The 23,435-nt window shown below is 48.0% G+C and overlaps 2 protein-coding genes across 2 annotated transcripts in view; both read right to left on the reverse strand.

Annotated features, from left to right (window-relative positions):
* Window positions 1–3,642: 3,642 nt before the first annotated feature.
* SUPT4H1 (SPT4 homolog, DSIF elongation factor subunit) lies at window positions 3,643–9,432 on the reverse strand. The gene is made up of 5 exons (XM_090026234.1): window positions 9,274–9,432; window positions 9,081–9,187; window positions 5,077–5,132; window positions 4,667–4,720; window positions 3,643–3,962 (listed from the first exon to the last, which is right to left on the reverse strand). Exons 1-5 carry the CDS (start codon window positions 9,340–9,342, stop codon window positions 3,895–3,897), a joined length of 354 nt encoding a protein of 117 aa, XP_089882360.1. The 5' UTR covers window positions 9,343–9,432; the 3' UTR covers window positions 3,643–3,894.
* A 1,629-nt stretch (window positions 9,433–11,061) lies between these two features.
* RNF43 (ring finger protein 43) overlaps window positions 11,062–23,435 on the reverse strand; it is a 76,844-nt gene continuing 64,470 nt past the window's right edge. Inside the window, exon 9 of the mRNA XM_090025821.1 lies at window positions 11,062–15,147. Within this exon, the coding sequence (XP_089881947.1) occupies window positions 15,104–15,147 (44 nt within the window). The 3' untranslated portion in view covers window positions 11,062–15,103. The remainder of the gene's footprint in view (window positions 15,148–23,435) is intronic.

Raw genomic sequence — 23,435 nt, forward strand, 5'->3', positions numbered from 1 at the left:
CTTCTCAGGCACTGGTTTCACCCCTCTAGGGCTATGGGCCCTTGACACCATCTCCACCCCCTAGGGTGCTGGGCCCTAGCCCTCCTTAGCTCCCACTTGGAGTGAAGCTAAAACTTAAGAAAGCCACAGCTTCTCAGGTGCAGCCAGTCAGTGCCCTACCTGGCCCCTGGCTAGGCTCAAAGCAGTTGTGCACCCCTTGGATCTCAAAAACCATCCCTCGCAGTCCTGCCCAAACCACCAGTATAAACTACAGCAAAGGCCCTCTGGCTACACCACCACCTAACCCACTCTGGCTCTGAGCATAAACAGTGGCTACCTATCTACACAACCAGACTTCCCTTTCCCCCAGGTCACATTCCTCTGCGCGGTGGCGGCGGCGGCAGCAGCAGCATGCTGCTTGCATCCCCCAAGGTAGCACCAGTACCAGCTAAGAGCTCTCCTACACCCTCCTGGTCAAGAGCTCCTTCTTCTGCAGCCTCTGGGGCTGACTACCTAAGCAGGCACAGGCCCTGAGCTTATGTACGCACTAAGCCCTGCCCCCCTCTGGTCACGTGACTCAGAAGCCATCACAGGTGTGTTCATTCTGACCCTAAGGACTTACCTGCCTGCCCTTGCAGCTGTTTGCAGCTCTTTGCCCCTGAACACCCTGGGTGTCTATCCCTTGTGCTTGTTACTGCTGACATCTGCCTAAACTCCCCCAGCAGGTAGCTAGTTCCTTAACTGCTCGCTTTCCCTGAGGCAGCTCACCTTGCTGCAGTTCCCTGTTAACAGGAGCCTTCTGACTCTGTTACACCCATGCACCCCTGCAGTCTGCCCCTCTGTCTGTGCCTGCCTCCCACCCCATATCTATGTGCCCCCTAGCCCCTACTACCTCCTGCAGCCTGCCCCTACAGCTGTCCCCATCCCCCACCTGCCTCCCTACCCTCTGCCTCCATTTGCCTAACCACTTGCTATCTATCCTACCCCATGCCTAACCCCTGACTGCCAACCCCCACCCTCCCCACACCTGTCCCCTCAACTCCCTGCCTCACCCCCCACTTCTGCTGCAGCTCTGTTCCTTCAGGGCAGTCAACAGCAGTAGCAGCAGCTCCCAGCAGGCTGGGTAGGAGCTAGAGGGACCACAGTAGAAAATAAGGAGGGGAGGGGAGAGAGGCAGCAGAGGGGAGCATCGGTGGGGTGGGCACAGGCACAGAGGGCAAGGAGTGTGTAGGGTACAACCATTGGGGTGCACAGAATTATAATGTACTTAAAAGGGTACATGACCCAAGCAAATTTAAGAATCTCTTGAAGTAGAGGAGCTAATTGTTAAATGAGCTAAAAGACCAGGGTTCAATTCCCTAGTCTGCCTTTCTTCAGTGTTCCAGGTAAATACGTAATCAATGACTACAGAACATTTTGCAGTGGGACTCACAGTTCTTAAGGAAGCTTCCACTTTGCACAAAATAATACTAATTAGGCCAGAAAGAGCATAGTCCGAGTTTGGCGACTCAGACACTCACCTTGTAGCAGGGAAACCTGGATTCTCATCTTTGCTACAATGGCTACTTAATGTAACACTGCCATAAAATATCCATTTGGCCTAGTAAAGCAAGCAAGTCCAAGGAAGGAGTTAAAAAAATACCCCTTTCTTCAACATTTCCTCTCACTTATCTCAGGCCCTACTAAGCTTTTTGGTTCATCTAGATCAGTGGTGCTGAACCTGTACCTTATGGATCTCACCTGAAGTGACTGGATCCAGACATCGGGGGGGGGGGGGGGTGTTTGGAAATCAGCAAACATCTCAAGTCTGGCTGGTTCAGCTCCCTTCCCTTCCCTGCTACATGCCATTGAACCCCTTCCCAGCTGGAGGTGAGCACTCTTCCTCCCCTCCAACACTAGGAGCCACTTCCTATCCCAGTCTCTTCCTCCCCTACCTGAGGGGAGTGGAGGCCCATGATGCAGCCAGGTCACAAACACCTGACTTGCTGCTCTAAGAGGTTGTGCTCCACTGATCTAGATCCAGTTTTTCAGCACCTAACTCTATGCGTTCATTGGATAGGGAGCCTGGGTGCTGACGCACATTGCAGTAGCAAAGTGCTTCTGTAGATGTAGCTCTAAATGGCTTACTTATGAATCCTGCTGATGTCAGAGGGACAGAAAACTAAGTCATGGTAGCACCTCTGAAAACATTGCCATCAAAACATTGGATTTTCTTTGCTATCCGCAGAAAGTTTCCTCAGAACAAGTACAGCATTTTTAGGACACAAATAGGGCTTTAGAATGTTAATTCAAGCAACCTTAACACAGGAGAGGTAAGAGAAATGGGATTTGCATGGCTAAGCTTTGTAAGGGTTGCAGAAGTACTTTACTAGCTTCCCTTTATGAGCTAAAGTGCAGCCATTCCCCTGCAGTCAGCAACTCCTGCTGGACAAGCACAAAACAGAGCAAAGCCCTAGGCAAACAGGCTGCTTGCAGATGTTAAAAAGAACCCCCCCCCCCCCCCCCCCCAAATCCCATGCTTTAATCAGAAGGAGTGCATTACTTTGACCCAGCTCTGCAGTACCTGTATAGATCAGGTACTTCAGCGAGGCTTTTTGGCACTTTTAGCTAAAGCTGAATCAGTCAGCTCAGTATCAAAAAAGCTCCCGATATTTACAGATGTTGGGCAAGCCAGGTCCAGCTAAGGCACTGCCTTTTCTGGGAACGTGCAGGGCTTGGTGCAGGAAGGCACTGATTTTAAAGTAAAGTGCCTTTTTTTTTTTAAAAACATCTTCAAACAGCCACTGAGATGTTCAATGTGCAGCAAAAGGGCAGCAGCTGATATGACAAATAAGGAGCGAGAACTGGGAAGAATTCATCTAAGTCAAAGGTTTTCAACCTTTTTTCATGTGGACACCAAAAAAATTTGAATGGAGGTGCAGACCCCTTTGAATTTTAAGTGTGGGTATTCATATACTTTTTAATTGATCACAGTCATCTTCTGTGGACCCAAGGGTCCCTGGATCACAGGTTGAAAACCACTGATCTAAGTCCATCATTCATGGAGGGCAGGGCAAAGGAGTTCCATGAACTGAAAGCCAAACTGCATGGAGTGTGGGTATTATAGCTCCAATAGGAAAACTCAAGTATGCACTGCCCAAAGTCCCTACCAGCCCTCTTGCTCTGTATAGCACTGAAACTTCTCCCCTCTCCAAAGCCTAACTTTGTCAACACACCATGTAGCACAGTGGGGGTAGTCAAGCTTCTTGGGATCTGCAGACATCATCTCCAGATGAAAGGTTTAAGAACATCTCCCTCCTCCATGACTCCTCCTGCCTGTTGCACCCATCACCTAGAGCCAAGTGCTTCAACCACAATGCATGACTTCTCACTGGTACAGAAGGGAGCTGTAATCTAAGATGTCCAGACAAGAGGTGGCAGTTGCAGGGCCCAAGCTCTACAGTCTCTGCATGTAGTGGTCTGCAAGCAGTCTAACTCACAGGTAAGGCAATGGCTTAACTGGGGCACTGCCTCTACTCAGATTCAGCCCTTGGAGGCAGATGGAAAAGGCGACTGAGAAAAGAATGGCAAACAACTGAGTGCATGATTTATTGGGTATATTTACAAAAATCACAAGCACACCCCCTCTTCTCTTCCCCCCTTGCAGATCATGAGGCCCGTGGCCCACTCCCCCCCCCCCAATCAGATTCTTTATTGCTATTCTCTGGGCAAAAAGAGTGGTATCAGAGGAGTCCAGAACACAGATAGGACAGAGCTGATCTAAGGACCCCCAGTGCAAGTTCCTGCTTGCTCTTCCCTACTCTAGTGCTGAAAACCACCAGAACAGTGCTCTACAGCAGTCTCTGTACTCCAACCTATCTGCAACAGGAATGCTAGCAGAGCACCAAGGACTCCTCCATGTGACTTAATGGCTCCTTAGGTCTTTATGGCTGTGTCTCGGGATTTGTAGGCCACGCCTCGGCTCTTCAGCTCCCGTACAATCCCTGCAACAAGGATAAAAACCATGAGCTTTGGTGGCATCTGGGAGAGGAAGGTAATGCTGTGGAAGTCTGGTGGTTGGGCAGGTAGGGACACAATACATTTCTGTTGTTCTCCATTCCCACAATACTGAAACTTCAGTCACTACATCTTTCTATGAAACACACCTGTGAGGTAGAGAAGTACCAGTCCTATTGCAGAGCTGGAGTTATCAGGGAACACAAAACATCTAGCCTGACCTGTCTATTGCAGGAAATTCCTTTTTACCCAGGTATCCCTATACCAAACCGAACATATTGATTAAAGCCCATTTTTCAGAAAATGTCTAATCTCAATTTGAAGACCAGAAGTCTTCAAGTAATGAATAAGAAACCAGAAATAGATGCTTCCTGGGGTAGCTCCCAAGGATTAAAAAATGCCTTTGCTCAAAATAGAAAGAAAGTTCCTCATTTCTAGTTTGAATTTTTCTGGCTTTGGATTCAGCTCCTGACTGTTGGATCTTTTGTACCCAGTATTTCCTTTCCAGGTAAGTATGTAAACACAGACCAAGTCACACCTCAAGGAGCTAGAATTAGCTTCATATGAGCTTGAGTTAGGAGTGCTGCAAGTGCAATGTCTGAACCATAAGCTTCCCCTCCCCTCCTGCATCTGTGAAAGTGATGGGGAGATGCCACTCCATCACTCCAGTAAGAAACAATGTGAAGATTACCTTGAGGCAGACGACCAGTAACAGACACCGCATACACACCAGGCTTGAAGTTACCTGAGAGAGAGAGAGAGAGAATTGAGCGAAAGCATTCTAGATTATTCATTAAGACTCCAGCCATGGGAAAACACAATCCTCTCATTTGGAGTTTGAACACTTTCCTTTTTATATCTACAGGAAGAAGGCAGAACTGAATCCAATGGTGCCAGGAAAGTAATGAATGAACACATATTCCATGGAAAGCAAGTAGCTGTCTCTAAGAGCCAGTGCAGTCAGCTACAGATCACTAATCAGGAAACCCTGTCAACCTCCTTGGCCCTGACAGAGACAGCAAGGAAAGCAATGGCTGTTATCTTAAGATTCCCTAAAGAAAGATGAGCTGAAGTCAGAATCATGTTATAACAGTCACTCACTGATTCGCTGCCACTTGGAAACCCAGCTGTCCTCAGGGCTCATCATAGCAATGATCCTGCAGAAGAGAAATGGGTTAACACACAAGGTTAATTTCATACTGCAAACTGCAAGGCAAACTCCCCCTCACCACACTGTGCAGCACAGAACCTGCCAGGGCTATGGTCATGGAGGCATAGAAAATGGACTGACCTCTACTGCTCACATCCATGCCGCAGCTCTCATTAGCAGACCGGGGGTGGGGGGTGGAATTTGGGAGCATGGAGGGGGGACACAGAGGGGAATAAAAGCAGTAAAGACCCCTCCACCTCCCTATGTGGAAACATACCAGACCTTACACATTAAGAAAGTCATGTCTATCTCCAGCAGCCACCACTATACTTCCGAGCACCACTACTTAAAGATCACAAAACATGAGTTCTAGCAAGTCACAAGACACATCAGAGTGTAGTCTACAGAGAATGTCCTGGGTTTAGCTGGCAGGGGCCTCTGCCCACAGGGGCAAGGAAACAGACTTCAGACAGAACATGATCTGATGTCTAAGAACTTCAGTGCTAGTCAAATCCCAGGATATTCCAAGCTATACAGATTTCCAGATAAAAACCCACCTCAAATTGCACCCAGAAGTCAACTGGGGACCAATGGTCACATCATCTCAACTGATAGTAAAGGCTACCACCCTCATTCTGCAAGATCTTTAGGTGCATCCATAATCAGAACACTTTTAAGAAGATATTTATTCCATTTAAGCAGCTCAGAAATCTGGAAGATATCACAATCACAAGTTACACATACAAAGGGTGGCAATACCCCATCAATGTGAACATTACCACCTACCAGCAATCAGATCTATCCAGCACTAAGAAAATCAATGAACTAATGGTATGCTGCTGTCAACAGCTCAAGACTCCTCCTGAAGTTAGTCAACAACATACATGTTAACAAGAGGAATGGAAATGGAATCCTGCACAACCCCCCTGTGAAAGGATCTTGGAAGAATGAACAGTTCCAGATCAAACATCTAAAGACTACAAGAGGGGATACCCAATGTCTCATGCATGTTGTAGGCAAGAATGGTTTTGTATTGGAATTACTTTTTCCCCATTAGAAATCCAAAATATACCCAGAGCCCTGAAACTTCAAGGTGAGTTGGGACAGGAAACTGTGTACTGGACAAGATTTCTGCAGCCTTTGGAGCACTCTTTCCTGTGGTCTTATGTGCAGCTATTAGATATCCTAAGGCTTTCAAGAAGGTGAGAAGGAAGAGAATCCTTCACATTGGGGAATCTTGTAACTGTACAGCTGCAGCCTGAAAGTCAGAAACAGTAGGAACTAATTTTTTTCTGCAGCTTTCCTAATCTTCAAAGGAAAGGAGAGCCTGGGATTCTTTATCTGGTAGGAGAAAGGTTCTTAAAACTTTAATATTTAAGAGGCATATGGGAAGGTTATTTAAAAATTAAAAGGTGCCACAGAGTTGAGTGTTTAACTACCTTTCTACAAAGCTTAGGAATTCCATGAGACAGGAACTTGACACACTGTAGAATGGCAATCCTTTCTGTAAGAGGCAATGTCTACTCTCTGCTGCTAGTTTTCACTTCGTAAATTACTTAAGTGTTTCTTCCTTTTATTCTGATTAGTCCCACTGGGACAGAGGAGATAGCAAACTAAGCATAATTCTATTCCTTCTCATGCATCAGAATAATTTTCAAAACACCAACTAGTTTTACCTCTTATCATTTGACAGTACCTGTACAGTCAACCATTGGGCAACAGAGAAGGAAGAAGGTTGGTAACATCCTTTACATCTTTCTGTATTAGTCTACATAGCTCTGACTGAAGGCCACCTATTCTGGCTCACTAGGCCAGGCTGTACCATTTATTCCTAAACTACAGAACTCCCCCCCCACCAAAAAAAAAACCAAAAAAAACCACAACCCCATTTCCCCATTTATGACCTCTTGGCTGCGCTTCTTTTATCCACTGACCAAAACTGTTCCTTTCTAGTTAACAACTACATACATAACAATCGTACAAGCCCAGTCTAAATCATGCCAGCTTAAGGCCCCAACTCCTTCCTAGTCCAAACTCAAACCACCCTCCCTACCACAGATGTAGTGGCATATATATGCCCTATTTTTCATTCCTTCCCCCCACACCTTTCTTCCTACCCCAGGCCCCGAACTGCAAGTCATCAGCAGGATCTGATAATTACAAGTTCAAAACAACAGTCTTGTTCCACTACAGAAATACATGCACTTGCTTAAAGAGGGAGGCATATAGTATTCCTCTATATCAGGGGTGTCAAGCTCACCTTGTGCCCTGGGCCAGATCTGGACCATGGGGCTCCTCATGGGATGGATCCAGCCCAGGGCATGGGAAGACAACAGTGCTAGCAAGTGGAGTAAGCAGCCACTGGCCAGGCAGTTGCTTGCCATGGCAGAAGTAGTACAAATGGTGGTGGTTCAAGAAACTGAAGGCAGGGGAGAGCTGTGTGTCACAGCCCTAGCTCTGCACCCTGTCGCTGCTGATAGTCACATCCACAGATTGTGCGTCAGGCCACACCTCTAAATTCACTGACCCTCCAGTAGCTCTACAGGTCAGATAGAGCTGCTCCACGGGCAAGATCTGACCTGCAGGCCATGTTTGCCACCCCTGCTCTATGTATAGCAGCACATAAAGACAGACATTTTGGCAGCAAACATAATTATTTCTTCTACCTGTGGGTCCACAGCAAGCTGCACTAACAGCTCTATTATTGTAAACTACTATATTGAAAGGTCACTAGATACAATTCCTCAGATCAATCCTTGCGTATCACTTTACGCAGAAATACAACACTTGCTATCTTCCAATACAGTTAGAGTCAAAGGAACTGTACTATTATAGAGTCCACCCTCCCTGCTAACTTTTGAAAACATTTTAATGTTATTTGAAATGACCTCAAAATCAGCTTATTCTAAATCTTTACAGTTATTTTTATTTTGTAAATTACTCTTCCACTGCATAGGGTCAAGGGAGAGCTCCCCAGCACTCCCCAGGATGCGAGGCACCAGATTACCCTTCTCTCATTCACTAGGCTATTACAGGGTCAAGTTCATGCTCCTCATTACAGAACCTCAATTCAGCATCCTAAAGGTCTTCCTTCTTGGGTTCACATGTTAGTATTCCACCCACAGCCCCTGTTTTGGCTTCCCTTATTCACAGACTGGTTTATTTGTTGTACCAAGGTACAGAAGGCATAGGCTTACCAGGAAAACTTTAAGGCTCCCTTAATTATGAATGCCACTAGAAACACAACAATTGATTCAGGGGACAAAAAACATGACAAGTGATGGAAGTGAAGATCAAAAGTTAACAAGTGCGCCAACCGGGGGGACGGGATGGACGACACTAAGCAGAGGACACCAGTCAGCACCCACTGGTCCTCGAACAAGGCTAAGGAGCCAGTTAATGAAACACCTGCCTGGCGAGGAGTGGATGAAGGATTAGAACATGGAGCCCCACAGTTGCCAGGGCTAGAGCCGTCTTCCTGGTCTGGCCAAACACATCAGCTATCAGATCCAGGAGAAGGTTAAGTGGAAGGGTCCTGGGACTTGGTGGGGCCCTGGACAGGGAAAGCATAAGCAAAAGGGTGCGGGGAGTAGCAGTGCAGCCAGAACCTCAGCAAGAAGTCTCCCTCCCCCTGCTGGCAGAAGGGGCTGGTGTCAGGCATCTGTGAAATGTGCCAAACGTGCCTGTGGCGATGGCTCTAGGTAGAAGCCCCCAGCTGAGGAGCTTGTGGGACGAAGGTGGAGAATGGGCTTGTGCACCAAGGACCCTCGGCCTCACCAGCACGACCTGGGCAGGAGCCCGAGTGCACAGAGCTGGTGGCGAGGGGCTGCACGGACGGGGCGGCTCGGTGACGGGACCTCTCCCTGCGGGCAGGGACGGGCCCCTGGGGGCTGGGCAACCCCTCGCCCAGGACCCACGCCGGGCCGAGAAGAGGGGCCGGCCCCGCACCGCTCACCCGTCGAAGGAGGAGCTGGTGCAGTCGTAGACCATCTCGCGGTTGCCCTTCATCTGCAGGTAGGCGTCGCAGTTGTCGCACCCGTCGTACTCAAACTGGTCGATGGTCTGCGGGCGCGGAGAGCGGTCAGTACAGTACAGCACAGTACAGCAGAGTATAGTACGGCCCGGCCCCTCACCTCCCGCCCGCGCACCTTCACCAGGGAGCAGAGCAGACAGGCTCGCAGGTGCCGCAAGTCCTTGGGTACCGTCTCCAGCGCCATCGCCGCACGCAGGGCCCGTCACTTCCTGCGCTCAGCGGAACGACTTCCGGCCCAACGCCCAGGGCCGCCGCGCGCAAGAGTCGCGTAGAGAAACCCCGCCCCGCCCCCAGGGCGCAGCAGGAAGCGGCCGTTCGAGTTGCCTGGGAACAGCGCGGGGCGGGGCCAGCCTCGTTCTGAGCCGCTGGGCGGGGGCGGGGCGGGCGGCTGTTGGCTCCGACTCCGAGGCCGGTCGTCCTGACGGTGTCCGCGCACCGGTTCCCCCTGCCCGCAAAGAAGCGCGCCGGGGCTGGGGCCGGGGCCGGGGCCGCTCGCACCTGCTGTGCGTTGGCCGCAGGCGAGCTGGGGACGAGACTCAGACCCGTGTCTCGCTGGAGGTCCGGGCAGCTTTTACGAGCACGTTTTAAAAAGAGCTTCCCTAGCTGCGGGGGTCACGTGCAGCACCGCAGAAATCAGCGGCGCGGTTTGATCCCTGTGCCTGGCTCGGGTCCTCGCTGCGGGAGCTACCAGGGTAGCTGCTGGGCCTGCTTGGGGCTAGTCCTGGAAGAGGTGATGCATTTCTTGAGTGAGCTGTGCAATGCTTGGCTTGAAAATCTTTCAGGGAAATAGGCATAGGTGGCTTTGTCTGTGCCCTATAGGAGGAACCGAGTCGCGGGGGTGTAGTGGCACCAACATGTTAGATGCAGCCACCAAAGGAAGAATATAGGCATTTAAGACCCTGTGTGGAGGTAGCTGCAGGTGGTTCGTTCCTTCTGGCGGCCGCCATCTAAAGGATGCTGCAATGCCTGAGCCACACAAACAGTTTAACAAAGCAACTAATTTTTCATATTTTTTCCTGAGAGTTTCCAAAATCATTCAGCCACAGGCAGAGACCCAGGCAGAAAAATCCAGGCTGAGCAGTTCAAAGCGGGTAAAATTATAGGCAACTGGAAATAGCACGATAGCTTCACAAGACTTGTCTACACTTGAAACTTGTAGGTTTTTGTGTATCTGCACCAATGACTGACAAGAACTGTTGCACAGACATGCCTTTTGGGACTATTTGCTCTGTGCAGTATGGGACAAGTACTGGAAGAACTGGGAGAAAACCATATAATTTCCATAATCCTTTTTGTTTCCTTCCATCAACCATCTGGTTTGGAGATGCGGCTAGTTTCACAGCACTGTCAAGCAGCATAAAGTAAATATTGTTGAGGAGTGCAGCAGGCTGTTGTAAGCATATCTAAAGCCAGGCCATGACTAAAGAACCAGAGCAATGAGGAGGAGGCAGATGACATTGGGGAGACACTTCTGCTAGATGTTTTCTGGGAGTAGGTCTGCTTGCTGGAGCATCCCTTTTGAGCCAGGGTGAGTTAGCACTGACCTGTGGAACAGCATATTGCTGCCGACAGGCTGACCAACAGTGGGGAGTAAAAGTCAGGATGTCACTTTCCTGATTTTCCCAGAGTTCTGTGGAAACTGCCACTGTTACAATGGACTATGCACAGAAGATTCCCTTTAGTTAATTCATACAGTGTTATTTAAACCAAATCTAAATCTCAAAGGAGTAGGCAAGTATACTTCTTGCTGTAGGAAGTCACTCAGTAAGTGGTGACACCTAGCCAGTCTACCTGATTGCAGCTCCTGCCTTCATCCACAGAGGACCCAGGGTAGATGCAAGGACTTATTCCAATCATAACCATATTCTTTTTTCTCATGAGCATCAGAGGCCAAAATCAAGTCATTTGAAATAATTTATTTCTGTGGAACTGGAAGGAGGCATCTTCTTAAAACAAGCCTCTGATGACTTTATACAGAACAAAAACACAAGAGCAGACCAGGTATATGGATAAATATATTAGTAAATAAATATGTTTCTGAGCACATCATGATATTCACATTTTTTGTTTCTAACTCAGATATAAATACACAGTTTTGCATATATATAAAACCTATTTTTTGGTTTGTAATTTACCTCCAAACCCCAAGAGCCTAAAGAACAGACTCAGCAAAAAATGGCAACCATGTTCACATTTCAAAAGGATCTGAATTTTCCAAGAGGAGGGAGCAGAGGGCAGTGTTCATCATTGACAGACTCCAGTTTGGGGCCCTGCACCCACATTAGCTGCCTCCTAGTGCTGCTGGGTGTCCTGGGAAGAGGCTAAAGCTCTGTTCTCTGTCACCTCTTGGGGCCACTGAGGGTTGGGTAATGAATTATGATCCTTTGGGAAGCTCTGGCTTTCACTTCTACTTCAGCTGAAGCCCTGTTGTAGTGCAAGGGAAGAAGGCTGAAACCATGGGTGAGTGATGCCTCCTGAGATGGGGGGCATAGTTTGTGGGTGGCAGCATTGGCAGCGAGTGGTGACTGCCCGCAGAGGCCGGTGGCAGTGGGGTGACAATTGCCTGCAGAAGCCAGTGTTGGCGTGGCGAGCTGTGGCCAACTGCAGAAGCCGCTGGCAGTGGCAGGAGGGTGGCAACTGCCTGTAGAAGCCAGCAGCAGTGTCGGCATGGCAAACGGCGACCGCCTGCAGAAGCCAGTGTTGGCGTCAGTGGCAGCCAGTCTTGGGACATGTGCCCCCCCTGTACTTCACATGTCGCTTATGGCTGAAACCCTGCTTTGGAAGAGTATAGCAGACGAGGCATCTATACACATGCAGGGAAGCTGCTCCAACACACTGGAGCAGACTACATAGTAATTTCCATGCTCTAGCAGACTCCAGCATCATGTATCAGTGTCCCTGTCCTGAAAAATGGCAGCAGGGTGCTTTAAATTAAAGCTCGTTCGATGAGCTTTAGTTCAAAGCGCCCTGCCAGCAATGTTCAGCACGTGGATGCTGATACATATGACACTCTTCCTGGTGCTTTTAATTAGCATGGCTCTTGGAACTGGGGTAATTAAAGCACGCCCCCCTACCCCCTGAGCACATTTATAAATGGCCTCAAAGTCTGGTTCTGAGCACCTGTGAGTACCACTGAAGTCAGGAAGTCACAAGTGCTCAGCATGTATCTCGGGATAGGGAGCATTTCTCAGCCATGGATCTCCTTCCTAGAAGACCAAACTCTACTTCTCATACCATTTAAAATATCTCAGAATAAATCTTCCAGTCAGAAAGAGCTCCTTCCCCTCTTAAGAACCCACCTGGACACACCTAATGTAGCTAAACAACCCCTGGATCTTCTCTCAGTGCTCGGGGAGATCCTTGGGTCTTGGTTTGTAAATGAAAAGTACCAGCAGCGTAAGACCAGACAATGAAAATACTTAAAAAGTGGGAGCTGTCCCTCACAGCCCACATAATACTGCAGTAAGAGCAGAAGGGGTCCTTAACCACTGAGGGCATGTTCTGTTGAGCTCGGGCTTGCAGCAAGGGAACCTCCTCTTAGTGTTACTGGGAAAAAATACTTTAAAACTGCGAACTAGAGGCCTGTTCTTTCAAGTGCTGCCTGGGAAGCTTGAAGCAGTCTGACTCCTGGAGGTATCCATGAGAGCTTAGTGTGTTTATCTAGAAGTCAGCACTTTGCAGGATCATGCCCTGGATTTGTGAGCTTTGTGTTCAGGGCCTTCTGCTTTTCAGTCAGTTCAGGAGACTGGGATACTCATGGGTGGGGTATTTAAGATCCTTTAAGGACATTCATGTTCAGTGGAAATAGAATTGTGGGCATCTAGGCTGGCTCCTGTTTTCTCCTCAGGCTTAAAGTGACCTGTAAACAAGGGGAAATGGGCTTGTTCCTTTTGCCTAGTTATTTATAAGAGAGAGAGAGGCTAAAAAATGCAATCCTGCTCGTCTTTGACCTGAGAAATCCAGATCCTCTCCAGACTGGAAGACTCTGGCTAGCTGCGCAATGAGCGAGTGACAACCTCACACAAGCCAAGAGAATAAAAACAATTGTTTTGCTTTCTTTGTTTTGCTTTAACCAATATTATTTGTTTGTTTTAGTACCAGCTGCTTGATTTCAATGACTGACACCTGGAGGAAAAAAAGCCTTTCTTAAAGACTAAAGTGTTAAAGAGTTCAAAGTAAATTGTGCAGAGAATACCCATCCTTCCCTGCAAAAATGTTATATCAAAACCAGGAATGGGTTCAGGGAGGACTGGATTAGATACAAAGCTCATACAGTCCCATGTCCCGTGTTGGACAGTGACCAACACCAGATACTTCACAGCAAGGTACTAAAAACCCTACAGTAGTAGACAGGGTAATGCCTCCCCATGCTCCCTCTGCCCACTGACTCCCATCCTGATTTTTAACAGGTGGAAATTGGCATTAGATCCAAGGCAGGAGATATACCATCTTTTTCTAAAGCTCATGAGCATTAACTCTGTAAACTCTGGGTATTCCTGTTTGCCACATACCTACCTGTCCAACCCCTCTTTGAATCTGGCTAATCTCTTGGCCTGAAAGACTCTGTGGCAAGGAGTTCTGCTAATCCCATGTTTTATGAAAAAGTATTTTGTTTGATCAGTTTTAAATTTCTCACCTTTATAGTTCATAGAATGTCCTTGTATTACGAAACTGGAGGAATAAAAACTCCTGCTGTCTCCAAAATAAAATACAAACAGGAATTAAATAAACAAGACTTCTCAGACCTCCTGTCTTCATTATAAATAGGCTGGAAAATGGCATGAGCTAGCTACTTTTCAAAACCTGCAAAACTACAACAGTATTAGCAAGTGGGGCTCTGCCTGGCATTTACTGCTGCAGAGGCATCACAGGAAATTTCCAAGTACTTCTTACTGTGGCATTCGGTGATGATGATTACCATACTGAAGAATGGGAGAAGGAGCCATGCCACCTCCTGGATTTTCCTGCAACTCTCAAGGCAGGTGCTTCTTAGCTTTGACACCTGTATTATGCCTGATTTAGGCAGGTGTGGTCACAGTGCTACCCTTTAACATTTACTCTTGCAATAGGTGGGAGGGATGAGGAATTTGTGTTCATGTTCCCAGGTGAGAAGATAGATTCTGAGAAGCAGTGAAAGGATTAGCTGTTCAACTTGTGAAAATGCTGCTCAAATCCTCCAGATCCTTCTCACTCTTCCTTCAGTAGGATCCTAGTGCAGGCAAAGCATAGGAGGTCACCTGATGACTCTAGCTAAAGGGCAGTGAGTTGCTAAGTGGAAAGGATCCTTAATTTCTACTGGACCTGAAGCAAGGTAAGGACCTCAGAGAGCTCCCGTAGTGTAGAAATGGAACAGAATTATGTTTGTGCTTATGTTTGGGAAATAAGAGTGTAAGGAGTTAAATGAAATAGGCTGGTGTGACTGACCTAAATGAGGAAATGCAGAAGACAGGAGCTACCTGGCTACATATTATTTCTGCAGCCTTTGGTCTTGCATGTTTGTCTATTTTCCAAACATTTAGCCAAACTTCTAAGCCCTCCAGAGGTGTGGCCATGCAGCACTTCCTGCTTACACCACCTGGAATGCTTTCCAGCTCATGCACATCAGACATGGCTCTACGCATCTAAGTCCATGCACAGAGCATGCTTTTGAATGAGTGTGTGTTATCTAGGAAGAAGAAGGGGACATAGAAATATTGACTGGTGTTTTTATGTGACCACAAAATGTGGCATTGTGTAGGGCAGAGGCCAAGCCCAGGTACCATGTAAATTATAAGCATAGTTTGCTTATCAACGTGGGGCAAGCAGGGTGGGACTAGCAATGATGCTCCCTGCTTAGAGAAACAGACAGTGTGCCACTGATCTTGAAGGATTCCACTTCCTGTTGCTGTTCTGCATGTCTTTGTCTTCTCTGGCTCTCTGTAGTAGGCAAGTGAGTTCATCTGTTATTAAACTGAATGTTCATACATGTCTTGGATGCCCTCTTCAGATCCTGCAGTCAAAAAAATAAAGTGTAAGTGGTAATAATCCTAATACACTAGAGTCCTGATTCCCCTGGCACCTTGATTCTGCCATGAAACAGGGAACAGCAAATAAAACAGTGGAAGTCACAAGGTTCTGCCAACATCCTAAGGGAACCCTTCCTGACCCCATATTCACAGTCTGTTTAACCTTCTGAGTTAATGAATAGTCAAAGCTAGAGTTAAGGTGGAAACTAAATTGCTGTTCTAAGCACCTGTTTTCACTCAAACCTTTCTAAAATCATGGAGTGTGGGTGTGATGCCTTCCTGGCTTCACAGCAATACCAATAGGCTGCAGGTCTTTTTTTCTAACTTGAAAGAAAAATATGTACAGCCCTTTTTGATTACCAGTGATTGAAAATAACAATTTGTAGTCACATAATGCTTCTGGCAATACCTTCCATGTGCTGGGCTAAACAGCAGAATCAGCTCCATTGTAAATCAAGAGTCCACAAGGTTTGTGTGTGTGGATGTGTTATGGGGGTGTGTGCATGTGAAGAACTTATTGGGGACAACCTAAATGGGAGGTTGCCTGAGGTGGCAAATCATGCTCAGAAGTAGAGTTTGGGAGTAACTGCAGCTCTGTGTTCCTCAAAAACAGGGCCCAAAACCCAACCCATTGACAAGATCCTATTCCTCAGAGAACTATCCACAGGCACTAAGGGATTTACATGGGCACATTCCAGCCTATGGGCTCCAAAGAGACTATCCACTGTGAGTGTATTTACATGTTCATTAATGTGCTGTAGTTACTGTGCATTCAGTTTAGTACTTGGATAACCAAGTATTAGATCAATGCATAGTAGCGCCAACACACAGGTTTTTTTTGACGTTAACTACACAGTAGCCTAGCATGGTTTTTGCCCAGCACACTACTGTACAGTGTTATTAGGCTACCGTGCAGTTAGCATCTCGTGTAGACACACCCTGTGGCTACTGCTTCAGACATTCACTAGTCCTTTGGGGTGTCTGGCACCTCAGTCAGATGTGCACAATTCTCCTTTGTTGCTGGAGACTCTCTACCCCACCAAGTGCTTATACACTGGCTACATGAGCCCACCACAAGCAAATGCCCAAGTGCCCATGACACCTGCCTTTCTCTCTGGATCCTTGAGATCAGAAGGAAACAGCTCTCTGTCTGATTCTTTGTGGAGAATAAATAAAGAAACTTGTAAGCTGGTCACAGCAAATCTACCCTAGTTACAAATAATGCACTTATGCTTAACAACAGAACCCAGTCAAATTAGATATGGACAGAAAGTAACCAAATAAAATCTACTTAAGGAAAAGCAGCTAAGACTTTGGGAAGTTTAGCTTAAGCAGTGTTATAGGAGTGCTCTATGTGTACAGGGAAATAGTTAAATCAAAAGATGCCAGTAGATGGCACACTAGAATACATGTCACTCTCCCTGGGTTTTGTGGGACAAAAACACATGTGCACTATGAACTGCTTCTTGCATGCACGTATACCTTTTAACCTGGTATCAAAGTCAAAGCTATTTCAATTCCTAAACCCCAAGCCCCGTGCAGCATGTTAGGACCAGGTCATACTCCTTGCACCCCACTCCCCACATGGGGCCAGGATGGGGCTGGGCCATGCTCCCTCCCTCTTCCTGCCCCCCTCCCTACAAGGCCAGGTTGGAGATGGGATGCCCCCTGTCCACCTCCATGCCACTAGATGGAGCCCTGCCATGGCCACCCTGTGCCGGACTGGGACCATCAGCTGTATGCAGCTCACAGAGAGCCTGAGCATTGTCCATCCAGGCCACTGGGCAAAAAGGTTTAGCACCACTGTGATAAATTACTAAAAGGGTTTCTCTTTTTGCAAACCCTTCATCCCCTTTATGATTATAGTATCAATCCCCATCTTCTTTAGTTTAGCTAATAATGTTCTATGGGGGACAGCATCAAATGCATAGTTTAACTCTATATAGATTACATCTGCTGCATTCCCCTTATCTCTGAACAGAGAGAGATAGTTACCTGTGTTAACCTAAAGTCAAGTAGAAGGCAAGGTAGATTTGCACTTTATAAACTAACCGGAGTAGATACAGATATATAGCACAAACTTCCATGAGTCAAAGCTTACTGCATCAGATGCTGCAAAAGGACATGCAGCTGATATCAGAACGATGTTTGTTCATTCTGTAAAGTAGGGATCATCCGGCCTGTCCAATGTAGACAGCAAAGGGGCACTGTAAACAGGTGATGGAGTTGCAAGTATGTCGCAAGGCACTAAGGCATGTCTGGTCCTTTAAGGGCAGAAGCAGCCTAGCCAGAGAGCCCTGCAACCTAGGCAGAGCTCCACAGCTGCAGGCTGCCTGGGCAGCAGGCTAATGAGGGAATTAGTTGGCACCTGCACACAGTCAGCTGACTGGAAGGAGGCAGGGCCCTAGGCACATGTAAGCCCCAGGGCTGGGCTGGCAGGAGTTAGTTCTCTGGCAGCTGCTAGAAGAAGGTGTGCTTGTGTGGAAGAGCTACCCAGTGATGTCTGATCTGCTGCCTGCAAGACTAATGGGGCTCCAAGAGCAAACAAGGTACCCAGGGCTAGCAGGCATACAACAGTAGGGGAGAGGTTTGCCTTCCTAAAGGGGCAGAGTGTGCTCTCCATCACTATTATGTTATAGCTCAGGGGCTTGTGTTTATGTTGTCACTTGCACTGGTGAGGGATGAGGCTATAAGGCAGGGGTGGGCAAAATGCAGCCCTGGAGCCGGATGTGGCCCACCAGGCCATTCTATCTGGCCTGCAGGGCCCCTAAAAAATCTAAAAAACTTAATGTTTATCTGCCCTGGGCTGCAGCCCTTGATGGCTTGCCAAAACTCATTAAGTGGCCTTCTGCCCAAAATAATTGCCTGCCCCTGCTATAAGGGGAGGTGGAGGCCTCATTAGCAGGGATCTGAGTTTTCCCTTTCCCACGGAAAAACAGATAAAACCAGATTCCTTGTTCTTATTGGAGAAAATGCGGACTTCTCTTTTTAGCAGAGAAATCTGAGGATTCTCTGCTTCTACAAAGAGCTCTTACAGGCTGGCACAACTCCAGCATGCAAGAGCCAGTTGGAAAAAGGGGCAGGAAACCCCAAGCCCTGCCTGGAGTGGGGGAGGGCAGAGCCTGAGCCTCTGAGGCAGCCAAGGCCAGACTCAGGCTCACCCTTCGCCCCTGGAGCATGGAGGTAAGTGGGGCAGGGCTGGAGAAGATAGTTGCGGGCTGAGGGAGCAGGGGCGATGCTGCTGGCCCCAGGTAGCACATTGCAGCTGTGAGCAGGGCCAGCGGGTGAGGGCAGGGGTGCCCCTCTGCAAGGGGCTTTGTAGGAAATCACCACCACACTGTGCCCTGCATTGCCCACCATGTGTGGGCTACACACACTGCCTGACCATGTGCCCGGGGGAGAGGGAGCCTGGCATGTGGCCAGAGCACAACTCTGTGGCTGCTGCAGCCATGGCAAGGGATGGGGGCATGGGGCTTGCATGCAGCAGCTACTGCCACTTGGAGGGCTGTGATGGTGGTGATGGCCGCTGCTTCCAAAAACTCCCACTGCTGCTGCGAAGTCATGCTTGGAGCTGTGTGGCTGGTGGCAGTGGTGCAGCATGGTGGTGGGGCTGGGACTGGTTGCGTGCTGCCTGGCCACCACCATGCTGCTGCTGCTGCTGCCTGGCAGCTGGCTGCACAGCTCCGTAGCAGCAGCAGGCGGTTTTGTACGCAGTGGCTGTCACTGCTGGGACTGGCAGCCCCACAGGCAAATGGCAGGGGCGATGGGCCACTGCCTCCACAACCTCCTGCTGCTGCCATGGAGCTGTGCTTGGAGCTGTGTAGCCAGTGGCAGCAGCGCAGTGGTGAGGCTGGGAATGGCTGCATGCTGCCCAGCAGCCACCGCCACGCTGCTGCCGCCAGCCGCACAGCTCTGCAGTGGCAGTGGGAGGTTTTGGAGGCAGCAGCCATCACGGCCCTCAAAGTAAGTGGCAGTGGCTGCTGTGTGCAAGCTGCAGTCCATCCCTTGCTGTGGCTGCAGCATCAGTCACAGAGCTGTGCTCCGGCTGCATGCCAGCCTCCCTCTCCCTGCCCTGGGCAGCCAGCTGGGCAGAATGTGGCCAGCACATGGCAGGCAGCACCACACTGCCCCCCCCATATCACTTGCCTGCAAAGCCCCTTGCAGAGGGGCACCCCTACCCTTACCCCCTGGCCCTGCTCCCAGCTACAATGTGCTTCCTGGGGCCGGCAGCACCCCCTCCTCCTTCAGCCCCCAAGCCCTGCTTACCTCTAGGATCCAGGGGTGAAGGGCATGGCTCCAGTGGCAGCACTTGCCCACAAAACCCCACCACCCTGCATGCAGCTGCCACCACCCCACACCACTGCAGAGCTGTGCAGCTGGTTGTAGGGCATACTGCTGCATGCAAGCCGGCCCCCCCGCCCCACCAGGTGGCACATAGTGTCCCATGCACAGTGGTTGCCACCACACTGCTGCTGCACCCTGTGCCACTTGCCCACAAAGCGATTCAGGTGGCCATGGGATGGTAGCGCAGGGCACAGTGGCAGAGTTGCAGTGGTGGCCTCTGTGGAAGCCTCCTGTCAGGCTGACCAGCATGTTTCTGGCCCACAGGGTGGCAACCCAGTCCTGCTCCTGGGAGTGGGCACAAGGGCACACTCTGCTCCATCCCCCATTCTTGATCTATCCCCCAGCACCTTCCCTTTTCCCCCACCCTGCCCCACCCCTTCCCCCCACACACTTTACCTTCTGGGGTGGGTGTCAGTGCCTATGGGTACAGTCTGGGCGGATGTTGTGGGAGGCATCAGGAGGGCTGTTGAGACTGAAGTGGGGGGGGATTGGGGGGCACCAGCAGCACTGGGAGGGGCTTTGGGGGGCCTCTAATTTTTATCACGGATTTTAGGTTTTTAACCGGAGAATTTGGCGTTTTTTAAATTGGAGAAAACCAGGATCCCTGCTCATTAGTACCCAGAGGGGGTACACAATATGCATAGACTCCAAATGCCAGAGGGGTGCAGCTATACGGGCTGGAGAGCCCAGCAACGAGAGATTGATTGAAGCTAGTGCCTCCAGGCCAGGTCTAACACAGTGGGTCTAGGCTAAAAGGCCTAGCTACATAATGGGGGGAGGAAACGGAGTAGGCTGAGACTCCAACAGAGGGAACAGTATTCATATACCATCCTGGAGGCATGGGCATGATAAAGGAGAAGTTTTGGAGCCACACACTTAGCGCATAAGGCTTAAGGTGTCCTGTGAGGTACTGACTTAAAGTGGGACTTGGCAAAGGGTCCCAGAACCCACAGGGTTTAGTGGGGTTCAAGAGGACTGTGGCTGCACAAAAAAATGTGGGTAGCCTCCCTACTTGTAATCTTTTCTGCCATGTCTTGTTGGTAAAAGTCATAAGGTGCCTGCAGGGTGGAGCTGGCACAGTCATGGAGCCCAAGGGCATCATGGCCATCCCTGGGGACCCCATATTGTAGCAAAGTAAATGAACTTTGGATGTTATAATCCATGTTGTTTGGTCCTGTAATAATGTGGTCTAACATGGGAGTACAGAAGGCATTTGGATCTATTGCAAGGCTTAGTGGCTTGGTGAAACTGGGATTTAGGTAGCCTGTTGCTTGATACTCTTTTGAAGTTGGGGGGGCTGTCTGTAAGCTAGTACCAGTGTGTCTCCCATGGCTATTTTGAGACCTATCATCCTTTTCCAGGAGGGGATGGAGGTCATTAATAATATGTTTAAGATGTTCAAGCCAGCGGCTGTAGGTGACAATGAGAAGAACCCTGCTGTCCTTGTCCAAGCTTATGGAATGTCCAGAGAGGTTAAAATGTTCTGCCATTGCTGACCTTGGGCTATTCTCAGACAGCAAACTTAAAACAGATTTTAGTGAGAAACTGCAGAACATGAAATCATCCATAGACTGGGTTGTTACATGTAGTTTGAACATGGATTCTTGTCTCCATTACATAGGTTAGCTTTGGTGATTCCTTTGTTCCTATGTGTTTAATGCTCATCTCTTGTATTCTAATTTCTTCTTCCTTATATTCTGCTCTTTGCATATCCTTTCACAGTATCTAATTAAATGAACTTGATTGCACAAAAGCTTGTAGTATAAATATATTCTCATTTGGTTATTCTGTAAGATGCAAATCTACCCTGCCTTTTACTCATCTATGTTAGTTATCTCATCATAGGCTATTAGACTGGTCTGTCACAACCTTCCTTAGATAAAACCATATTGCATTATATCCACAAAGAAAATTCCTGTGCAGAAGAGACTTCCACCTTCCCACTCCTCTGAAATATGAAACATCATAACCAGAAGGAAATATTCTACATCCTGCTTGCCACCAGACAACTTTGAGGTAAAAAGACTGTTTGAACTTCTCTGTGCCTAATCTGCACAAAATGAGCTATTCCAAACAGGAGATTTTACCACACGTCAGCTCTCCTGTGAAATGTGGATTTTCATTTCTATCTAGGAGAACTCTTACAATCTTTGTTCTCTGCTATGCCTGAAGAAGGCTGCCTGTTCCCAAAAGCTTGCAAAAAAGACACATTTTTGCAAATATGTAACTTGTCTAATTTAATAAAAGAGATCACCTCTGCCACAAGTTCAAATTCCTTTTTGCCTCTAGACCAGTACGGCTACAACCTAGATGCTTGTTGCATATTTTTTTTTTTTTTTTTTTTTATAAGCAATTTTCTGATTTACCTCCATATCCTTGATTTACTCTGTCCTTCAATATCTGTTCTAAAATCTTGCAAAACTAATTAAGTTAAACCAACATGCCTGTAATTGCCTGGTTCATTTTCCCCCACTTTCCTTTGACATCAGCACTATACTTACTGTTCTCCCATCCCAGGATATTATTTCAAAATTTACAGATCTACTGAAGAGCCATGCTACAGGAATGGCTATTTCATTTGTCAGTCTTTCAGTGTTCTGGAATGGATCATATTAATGCACATTAAATTTAGTACCTCCAGTGTGAAGGTGGCTGTACATGTATGGAGGCTACTCGGACACTGTAATTCCAGCGTGTTGGAGCAGACTCTATTAACTGAATCTGCTGGCTCCTGCCAGCCTCTGCGTCTTATGTATTGGTGTCCCTGCACTTCAAAATGGTGGTGGGGGGATGCTTTATCTAAAGTACATTTGATGAACTCTAGATAAAGCACCCCAGTCACCATTTTGAAGTGCAGGGGCACTGATGCATGAGATGCTCCAGGCACTTTAATCAGAGTGGCTCCCAAAGGATGCTCTAATTAAAGCACCCTCCCTCACACCTGGAGCATTTGTATATCCACCCTGAGGTACTAAATTAATGAGCATTAGGATGCATACAATGTGCAGTAGGGTATTTGCATACGCTCTCTCTTTTAGTGACGCTTCAAGTGCAGTAGACTACTTTACTGCACAGTAGTGTACTGTCATGGTTTTTTTTACATGAATCTTTAATGCACAGTAAAATAGTCTATTGGGCATTAAAGCCCACATGTAGATCTGCCCACTGATTTCATAAAAAGGCCAATGTAGCTTCAGCCTCTGTGTACAAAGATCTCCCTATTGGAGGCCAGACAAGGGCTACAGCTCTGGTGAATGGGCTTGCTGAGCTGTAGGCAACATCCAGCTATTGACCAATTGGGGAAGCCAAGAGAAGAACAAAAGAGTGACTAGGCTTTGCTGGGGTAAAACAGATTTAAAAATGTATATCTGTCCAGTTAGGCTAAGGGACCAAAAAAGAAGGCAGGGGCTATGGTATCAGCTCACAGTTACTGAAGGAGGCACAGAATCGCCTTAGGCCCTACCTTGCATTATCAGGCACCTGAATACTTGCTAAATTTGGGCCTGAGATTCTAGAAGAACTACAGAAAGCTGCTACTGTTTGTGTTTGGCTATTGCTTTTCTGCCCAAAGAGGCAGATGCTAGGAGACTGATGTGGAGACCTGAGGCTTTGCAATAAGAAGGAAGCTATTATTGTTGTCATTTTACAGATGGACAAACTGAGAACAGTTTAAGGCAGTATTTCACAATGTGAGCATCTAGAGTTAGATACCAGAATCCTTACTTGCCCCCTAAAAACAAAACACTTACCCAAGGCCATACTCTGAGTCAGTTTCAGAGTTAGGAATGAAAGCCAGGAGGGATGAGAGAAATCCACAGTCCAAGAGGGATAAGAGTCCAAGAGCAGGACACAGTGTAACTATCAGGTATATAACTGGACTATAGAACTGGGAGCTTCATAGGTGTCTATGAGAGTGAGGCACACAGAC

This window comes from Crocodylus siamensis, chromosome 13 (assembly GCF_052110815.1).
Source record: "Crocodylus siamensis isolate JL-2025a chromosome 13, ASM5211081v1, whole genome shotgun sequence".
Lineage (NCBI taxonomy): Eukaryota > Metazoa > Chordata > Crocodylia > Crocodylidae > Crocodylus > Crocodylus siamensis.